Source organism: Cebus imitator, unplaced genomic scaffold (assembly GCF_001604975.1).
Source record: "Cebus imitator isolate Cc_AM_T3 unplaced genomic scaffold, Cebus_imitator-1.0 Scaffold6, whole genome shotgun sequence".
Taxonomy (NCBI): Eukaryota; Metazoa; Chordata; class Mammalia; order Primates; family Cebidae; genus Cebus; species Cebus imitator.
The window spans coordinates 12,025,039-12,035,019 of NW_016107321.1; the positions used below are offsets into that span (position 1 = coordinate 12,025,039).

The 9,981-nt window shown below is 33.5% G+C and overlaps 1 protein-coding gene across 2 annotated transcripts; it reads right to left on the reverse strand.

The window, feature by feature from the left end:
* Positions 1 to 666: 666 nt before the first annotated feature.
* On the reverse strand, positions 667 to 9,718 carry LOC108311574 (vasoactive intestinal peptide). 2 transcript variants are annotated; one of them, XM_017539017.1, is made up of 7 exons: positions 9,459 to 9,718; positions 8,116 to 8,232; positions 6,123 to 6,245; positions 5,049 to 5,153; positions 4,170 to 4,301; positions 3,254 to 3,344; positions 667 to 1,527 (listed from the first exon to the last, which is right to left on the reverse strand). In XM_017539017.1, the coding sequence occupies exons 2-6, from the start codon at positions 8,220 to 8,222 to the stop codon at positions 3,299 to 3,301; spliced, it is 513 nt and encodes a 170-aa protein (XP_017394506.1). In that variant the 5' UTR covers positions 8,223 to 8,232; positions 9,459 to 9,718; the 3' UTR covers positions 667 to 1,527; positions 3,254 to 3,298. The 2 variants fall into 2 exon arrangements, with proteins under 2 accessions (XP_017394506.1, XP_017394513.1); XM_017539024.1 differs by having other exon boundaries at positions 674 to 1,527; positions 4,170 to 4,298.
* Positions 9,719 to 9,981: the final 263 nt, after the last annotated feature.

Below are 9,981 nucleotides of genomic sequence, written 5' to 3' on the forward strand. Positions count from 1 at the left end.
TGGGATAATGCTTCTTCATTAATGGTTAGGGTCTGACTCTCAATCTCTTTATTATTTCTTTCAGCCTTTTGGGTGTGAATTTAAGATCCAAGCCTGGACTTTTTTTAAATCCCTGAATAAATCCATTCTTTCCTTGTTTTATTTTCATAGAGTCTTAGTTTTAAGTTGAGCACATGATCATCCAGAAAACCAAACCAAAACAAAGAAAACATACTACATTTCCCAATCTCTCTTGCAAATGACTGCCTCCAGAAGACTATGTTTTAGTCAAGGGGAAGTCAGGATATCAGTTCAAAGAGAACCTGCATGTACTATTTGCTCCCCTTTTTTTTTTCCTGTGCCTCTTCCTACAGCCCGTTGTCTGGAATGCATATATGATGGCTGGCATGCTAGCTGTAATTTTGGATCACGAAGAAAAGTGCCATACCTTAGAGATAAGGGATGAGCTGAACCCAAGTGTATGTTATTGAGGGCTTTGATGAGCAGGACCATCATAATAACTCTTGACATCTTACTTCTTATGTAAGAGAGAAATTTCTCTTTTATTTAACCACCATTATTTTAGAACTTGCACACAATCAAATACTACAAAAGCCATCTAGTACCTAGAACTTCAGAGCTAAAATAAGTTACTGCTGGATCATAGAAAAGAATCAGGCAAAACAATATCTGTAATGATAATCAAAGGTCTTTATTTTCTCTATTTGATTTCTTGAAATTATTTTGGAAAAATAATTCTGTCTCCAAATGTACTTTCACCGAAGGAAGCTCATATGACCAAAGCAATATTCCGAGTAATTACGGCAAAAATATTTATTATCGAACAACTGAGTGCATCATTCACTTTACATTTTACACATACTTAAAACAAGCAGAAAGGGAAGGTTCAATGCCAGAAGCAGGGGTCGTTTTCCTTAACTGAAAGACTATCAGGACTATCAGGAGAGACCCTTTGGTGATTAGCAGTCCAAATTTGAGATTTTAAAATACCATTAAAAACAAAATAACCTATAAAATATGGAAACACATAATATTTTCTGAAAATCTTTTTGGAAGAATGTCTTTTTATCTTCATTGTTATTATCTTAGACATTTTGAGGTTTGTTTAACACAGCATTCCATCTGCTTAACATTCAAATTTAGACACACTGATTATCTGTTCTACTCTCCTGAATAGTTAAGTACACTCTATAAATAAACATATCAATTTTGTTCTATTACTACTCTTCCAAAAGAGTCTCATATAATTGGAATTAACCTAGAATTTACTTATCACTAAATATATTTGTGTTAGAAAGGATATACAGCATATGAAATTGCAGGCTTTTTATGAGTTAAAGACAAAATTTATAACTCTCAAATAATATTTACAATGTAAACATCACAGATATTACATTAGCTAGAATACATCACAACATTCACAACACAATATATTTTATTTGGTTTGGATATTGAAGTTGTTTTCTTGAATTACTTATGTAGAACTCAAAATTTAATTACTTTGTGTGTCGTTTTCCTTCAAGAATTCTGAAAAAGAAAGAATTGTTGCTTTAGGCATAAAAATATGTTTTATTTCTAGCATCTTAGTTTCATATACTGATTTACTTATCTGATAAACACTTATTTCTCTTTGTCCCTTGTTAACAACCTGGGGCAGGAGACCACGTCCTAGAACATATCAAGAGAGCAGCTTCTAGAGGACTGATTATCAGACAGGAACTGGAATGTGAACAGACGTCTAACTAACCATTAATAATGATTCACTTGTAATTTTCACAAGTGGATGACCCACATGATTTCCTCTTCAAAGAATTCGTCCAAAGCCACCAATTCAAAAAACAAAGAAGAATGGAGGATGGAATCTCATAACTGATCTTACGACTTACAAAACACAGTATGATTAATCAATTCTCCTTTATATTTTAGTGCCTACTGTGTTTCTTAATTTGATGAAGAAGGCTTCTTATAAACACTCTTTCAAAAAAGCTAGATGTAATTAACTTTCTTCTTTGAGCAAAGGGACTTGTTTCTCTGAAATGTCTATGAAAGATAAAGAGTTGATGTGGGCCACACTGCTGCTCTGCATTTCTCTTAGAGATCTAAGGGTAATTAGTGAAAAAAACCAGTCAATTAGGCAGGCATCTTTCCAGACACCCTGTCCACACTCGATGACTCTTGAAAGCCTTACATAACCCCATCAGGAAAGACCATGAGGTAAGACCATGAATTGACTTTACTTTGAGCATGGGTGAGTTTAATCTCCTTAACCGAGTTAGGGATTGGAATCTGGCTCACCTTCAGGTTTTATTAATAAAGTTTTGTTTACAACCACTCCTATTTGTTTTACATCTCTCTGTGGCTGCATTTGTGCTGCAATAGCAGAGTTAAGTCATTATAACAGAGACTAGATGGCCCACAAAGCAAACATATTTGACTCCAAAGTCCTTTAAAATCCGCTAACCTTTGATATGGTGATTGCAAGAAATGTCTTTAAGCACTTGCTACATATTATAGATTTTTATGAGCTAATGTAAATATTAATGTAACATAACTCAGAAAAGAATGTCTTGAACCCACATTTATATAAAATCAATTTTGATACCAAACTTATTACTTCACAAAGAAAAAAATCTATCCATGTTTTTTCTGCTCAAAAAAATGTTTACAGAGAGCGCAATAATAGAGTCATATAGGTAAAACAAACTTATAGGTAAAACAAGTTAAATTTTACTTTCGCTGTATGAAGTTTGCTATGTTTTGAGGAACATAGTTAGACCCAGAATGCCTTGATATTTTCATAATAATGAGACATGCTGTAATTTGGTGGTATTTGCCTGTACTTAATTAGGTGAGGTGCTGGCGGTCAACTGTGGGACTAAACCTTCAATTAATAAAAGCAGCATGAGTTGATTCTAAAAAGGAAAGCCCATTTTTCTTATAAGTGTGAGTTAGCCTCCTCTGTTTTTTCATCTTGATACAAAAATAGAAGCAACCCTGAGTAAGCCAGGAACACTATTCAGATCTCAAAACATTTGCTTATTTTGAGTGCTATCTCTCATAAGATCAAATAATTACACGAATCATTTTAAGCTGTTTACTTGTTGAGGTTCACTGCTGTAGAAGTGTCTTTCTTGGATGAGATTTCATGATGAGGACCTATTTAATCCTAAGGTGTTTCTTACTAAGCGACTTAGCTACTTACATAATCAGGGACTGACATGAGAATACAGAAGGAATGCACAAATATACCCACCACTGGGTAGTTGTCATCAGCTTTGCTCCAACAGGCTTTTCAAAATCATTTTTCTAACTCTTCTGGAAAGTCAGGAGATTCTCCTTCACTGCTGCAGACCAGAAAAAAATTTGTGCATGTTAAGACTCTCAGATGAGAAAGGTTCTAAAGAAACTATTGTGACATAATGACTGTGCTGTTCTCTGTGCTCTGAAAGTGTATTGGGGCTAAAGAATTATCTTTGAGGTTTGTTAGTACCTATGGATTATTCCTCAATCTTAGAGTCTCTAAAATTATTCTTACAGGATTATTATCTAATGGGCAAAGAGGGTCATTTTGTCAGTTCGTATCAAAACAGAATTATCCTTAATACTCATCATTTAAACAAAAACAATTGGAATAAAAAGAGAGAACACTACATTGTTTATGTGTTGTGTCCAATATTTACACACCATAGAGAGATACAGATTTTACAGAATCTAAATATACAAAATACCTAATGGTTTAATTTGATTAAATAAGAGTATTGAACATGCACATGAAGTGAGTTCCACATGTTACCAAATTGCAATTGACTATGCTTTACATGTTTTTAAAACCATCACTGTTGATGAAACTTGCTCCTAGATTCAGACTACATGTCTCTATAGTTATTATTTTTAATGCTGGAAGCATAGTAAAGTCAACTGGGCCTCTTTTAAAAGAAATGACTGTCTAGGGCGACACCACTGATGACACTGATTTCCTGGCAATTAGTTTTGGGGAAGGCCCAGATATCAGCATTTTTAAAATTCTGCAGAGTAGTCTAATGTCAGCCAAGGTTGAGAATCACCACTTCACATAGTATAGACAGTGAGATAGAGCGGTCTTCACGTGCAGCTTATATTTCGAAAGTCAGTCACAATTTCTCATTTTAGCAAGTTATCTTTTTCTTTACCTCCTCTTTCCATTCAGAATTGAGTTCAAGTATTTCTTTACAGCCATTTGTTTTCTAAGGCGGGTATAGTTGTCTGTGAAGACTGCATCTGAGTGACGTTTGACTGGTACAGGATCTTCTGAGATGTTACTGCTAAGAACCGTGAGGAAAATGAAATCAAAGAGTTTTCACAATAAATGGTAAATACATACATGTTCCAAGTTTCTTGGAGCCACATAAAAAGGAATTCCAACACCCAACTAATTTTCTATCATAAAAAGACTAAAAGAAAAATACAACTAAACCTAAGGATGAAGGAGAAGCAAGGAACATCTGCCATATTTTGGCACAACCTGAGACAGTTTTATGACACATTCTGAACAACTGAGCAGATAATTCATCCAAAAATGAAATTTGGGAATAGCTGAAGTTGTGTTCTGCCATTTGGAGAAAATTTATTTTAAAACATAATTACTTCTGTAGAAGCTATGCTACCCTGAGCAGTGTCATCTACATATTTGACTGTTGACCATTTGGAATTCTCCATTGAGTTTGAGCAGGAAGTAAAAGAAAATACTATAGTTGACCTTAAAATTTACTTCAGTCTATACTATCTCTTCTTGATTGTTTAATTGAGTCTTGTTCAATTTGATTGCAGATTAGTAAATGATTACTACTTGAGAAAATTGTATGTCTGCAGTCAATTAGCATGGTATTATTACTAAAAAGTCTTAATCCATGGGCTTGATAGACATTTTTGAAGAATACAAGTTAACTAAATTAAACATTATCAATGAGTTTTCAATTTTGAACAAGGTAAACAACTTGTCAAGAGTAAAAATACAATATTCAGATTGAATAATAATAACATATTTTATAAAAATAATGCATTCTCTTTACCTAACACGCTTTCCCATAAGAGACTCAAGGTACTTTTTGGCAGAAAGTTGACCCAAGAGTTTACTAAAGTCACTGGTGAAAACTCCATCAGCATGCCTGGCATTTCTAAAAAAAAGAAGAAAAAATAGCTATTATTTTATAAATGGTTTTCTAGAACATTGTGGCTCATTGAATAATAAAAAAATTATGGATTTATTATGAAAACTTCTCAATAAAACTCAACTTCAAAAGGAGATATCTTAACACCTAACAAAAGAGATATTCTAGTCACTTATATCAAGATATACCCTATATTTTAGCCTAAGACACTGAAGAATTAAAGAAATAGGCATTTCTAGAAGCACATTTCAATATTCCTCCATGGTAGAATCCTTATAACTTTTTTTTCTAAGAAATATTGGTGTAAAATATGATATATTTAAATTAGCTGCTATATGTACATGGTGCTTTATGTCTGCTCCACTGAATAAAGACATACACAATGGGAAAATATCCTGATTTTGGCAAGTTCATAAACCCCAGTACACCATTTTTTCCCCAAAGTATTTGTAAATGAAATCTCTATAAGATGAGAAGACATTAAGGCCTATCATCCCACCTTTTCTGTTTCAAATGAAGAGCCTTTTATACTTTGTCTATACCAGGTACTATAGAGCTACTTGGTCTGTACTTGAAATGCTGCTTTAGACAAGCAGCTCTGTGAATGAACAGCTCTAACTATCAGATACCTTTTCTTTATATAGAGATGAAATTCTTTGCAACTCTTCCATCATTGGAATTCTAAATGCTGTAGTTTTATCAGAATTGATACAATCTGTGATGCTGAAATTATGTACAACAGAATGGAAGTGAATGATGTATTCATGCTGGCTTGTTACAACCTTTCTGTATGAAAATCATGTATAGCTATAAGAGCTGCAATAAATCAGGATGAATGAAGCCATGACACATGTAAACCTGTAGTGTTTTGTTATAGGAATAGCTTCATGGTAAGGTAAAACTAGCACATTTATAATTCTAAAATATATTTTCCAAAATAAAACTCACTGGATAGTTTTATAAAAACAAACTCACCTGGATACGTCATAATAAGGTGTGTCATTTTCTGCTAATGCATTTTGCAAGATGTCAATGTCTTCTTTTAATGAAACTTGATCAGGTTCATCTACTCCCTCAAAAGGTATTCTGTCACCCAGCCTGATAGGGATAGTTACATGAGAAGTGTAATAGTGTAATACGGTCCTTTCTCAGAAGACAGTGCTTATGGTTCTGCAACCATTTAAAATAAGATTCTTAAACTCTTGTGAAGTACTACCCATTCACAATATGAGTATAGCATAATTTGACTTAATGGCTCCTATAGTTAATGAGAGCATAAATAGGAAATTCTGATTATCCTATAAAGTAGATGTCATATAACGTTTATAAGCTAAATATACAAAACGTAAGAGCAACTCAATTCGGTCTTAACAGAGCATTAAGCAAACTATACTTCTTTGGTGTACTTTACTATGCCAAGAATATCTTCACTTTGCAAAGTCAAATTTCAAATGTAGAAAGATTTTATGTAAAATAGAAACTTGGAAAAAACTAATATTGAATGAGAACTGATAACAATGTATATATTTGGTGATGTTTAGTATCACCTGTCCCAAATATCTCTGAATACATGACTGTTAACTGCTTCTCTCTCTCTCTAGACCCCCAAGCTTGCTTCACAGATTTACCTTGGCATGATATATTTCTCTGTATTGATGAAGTTGAAAGAATGTCTCCATAGATGAATTTGAACTCAATAAAATTTGTGGGGCCTTCTGGTTTCTAATCTTATATATTAACACAACTTTAATGAGGGATACTGTACAACATTATACTGAAAGACTAAAAAGTCATATGCATATATGGAATATGACTATATTTGTGGATGCATCCATGTTTTAATCACAACTACTATTATAATTTTGTGTGCAGATTTTCACTGTTAGGGCAAGCCTCCAAGGAGCGTGTCAGCTCCTTGACACTTGTGTATCTTTCAGTGATTTGGCAGATGGTAGTCACTAGCAAGTAGTCCTTTGTGTGTCCAAAGCTTAGCAATCAACACAAATTTCAGCATTCTCGTGATTGTTCATCTGTTGTGATAGAACTATTCAGATAGAACCATTTTATTTAGTTATCAAAGCAACATAGGAGCTGGATTTAAACAGATTTCACAGAGAACACTAATAGCTAAAGATTATTCTTTCTATTGAGCTTAAGTCTGCCTTAAGCAAAAAATCAGGAATGAGCAAATCAACAACAACAACAAAAATCCAATTACTATTTTTTCCTTTAGATGTAGTGGTGCCCATAAACTGAAAGGAAAATTCAAGCTAATTTAGTTTTCATTTACTGTTTACTCTTTCAGCATAAAAAAGTAATAAAGTTTTAAATATGAGTTGTGCTATACTTTATAGATTTGATATATAATATAACATATAGAACAATAAAACTAAAGATGTATGGTTCAAACAAAGTATATCAAAATTTACCCATTGGGGAAGTGTATCTCAATAGATCAATTACCCCACATTTAATATTGGCAAATTGGCTCTACCTAGATAGATTTCTGTGCAACATGATTTTATACATGATTCACTAATCAAGTACGAATCTTATGACTATTTACTGATTAATCTTGAAAATGAACTAAAATGTGATTGGCAATTAAACAGCTCTTTTTTCTGCCAGAAATTAAATTGACTTGAGATAACAATGGATAAAAGCTTATTACTTATCTAAAACTGGTTTTGAATGAAAAGAAAGTCAAAGCCTCCTTTCACCATGTTTGGGAATGTGATCCACCCAGCCCATAAAACTAATCACTGACAGTGTTTCTCATGGCCTGAAGGTGAATTGCAGGACTCAGAATGACCTGACATTGACAAAAAACACTCACTCAACACATCAACCAAAAATTTAAATAAATAATATATAATTTGTACTGTATAGTTGTCCAACATAATGTATAGGAAATTCCCCTTTAGATGAAGAAAGAGTGTTCAGCTGTCTGAATGGAAAGGGAGCTTACCTCAGAGCAGAAGGGGCCCTGTAAAGAGGCCATGCTGACGCCTGTGAGAACAGCACACTCAGAAGGGTCAGGAGCACCAGGAGCTGGGCCTTATTTCTGGTGTCCATTTCTGTGCCTCTAAAGAGAGAGAATCACTTCAGTTCTTCCAAAGATGTTACCAGCAAGGTAATTCTGAGTGTCTAGCAGTAATTTTCAATGGCTCTTGCAGAGTTTGTAAAGAGTAATTTTCATCTTGTAGAAGGAGTTAAATTGCAAGATGATACTTTTGAAAATCAATATTTCTCTCAGTGACAGGTGCTTGAATAAAAATTAGAATCCCTTTCACCTGCTGTCTGGCACCATGGTTGGGCCCAGTATCTAATAAATGCCATAATTCTATAGTGCTGGAAATAAGCCTGAGGAAAATCTTTTCATAACAGGGATATAACATCCAAGCTCAGTGTATTTTTTGACTAAGGAAACAGCTTCAAGACATGTATTTTCCTCTGCTTTGAGATTTCAGTATCTGATTGATATAAGACTGGGGTATCATCTATTTAATAATTCTTCTGCTCTTATGTGTACAGATGTATAAATATATTGTGTATATATACATATAATTTAAAAAAAGATTTTGTATGTACATTTCTTTTTCTTCTTTCAATTATAGATATTAATATAAACTTAGTTCCTTACTCCTGGATTTGAACATCTTCACTCAATTAGTAGTGAATATTAATACTCAAAATATTACTGAATTATATATTGTCATTGAAATAAATTTTTCCATAAAAGGAAAATATATATTAAAAGCAAACCTTGTGTTTCTTGCATTTAATCAACTTACACATTTCATTTCTAATTTCTAGATTAAAAACTTAGGAGTTTAAGGTCTGTTTCTCTTGCTGCCCATAAAAATGACAGAATTTAGATAAAGAAAAAAATTAATGCATCTTAGGCTCATTTAACCAACATGTGAAAGAGGAAAAAAAAAAAAAAACAACACAGCACTTTAAAAATAAGTTGAAAATTTCAAAAGCAAATGTGCCCACTGGACTTTTCAGTCAAAATCTCCATACAAGTAAACTTTACTTGAATGTATTATTTTTAAAAATCAGTATTCAGTAATGGAGCAAGCAGGGTAAAGCATCTTACAAACAAAAGAAGTCAGACAATCTATCTATATGAGAGAAATTGAAGTATTTCTATCTTTACTAGGTAACTTAAGAAACTTGTCTTTTTGCTGTTGCAAAAGAAGAGCCCTATAAGATTCTTTTCAAAAGAGAGGAAAAATTCAATATTTTGTGAGAAAAGTTCCAGAGGCAGGAGGGAAAAAGAAGAGAAAAGGCAAAGTTTTCACTTACCTCACCTAGTCCTGTTCTCCCGGAGCTGCGAGTTCTGGTTGGTCTTGGAGCTGTCTTAGGTGCTGAAGTCCTGGGTGAAAGAGGAAGGCTCCACTAGTTCTCTGCCCTTTGCAATGGCTGAGGGTTGGCTGTTATTGCCTGCTAGTGCTTCTCACTCTACCCTGACCAGCATTTCAAGCCCATCATTTTATAGGGCTTATACTTAGGACTGAGCAATCACAAAGCCCTCTGAAAGACGTCACAGTATGACGGCCATGGGATGAATAGAGCTTGAAATTCTTACTTAATTGTCATTACGTCTAATTTATATAAGTTTATAGTGAGTAACTTCAAGATGTAAGATAAGAGGAAATTTACTTTTCTTTAAACAAAAAAAAAGTAGCAAGCTCAATGTGAAATGTTTCAGCCTTTAATTAATTGTAGTGAAATAAGAAAATGATTGTAGTGTTATAGCCAGGGCCACTGGGATTCTTTCAGAAAAATGAAGACTCCATATGCAGAAACAAATGCAGAAAGCAACAAA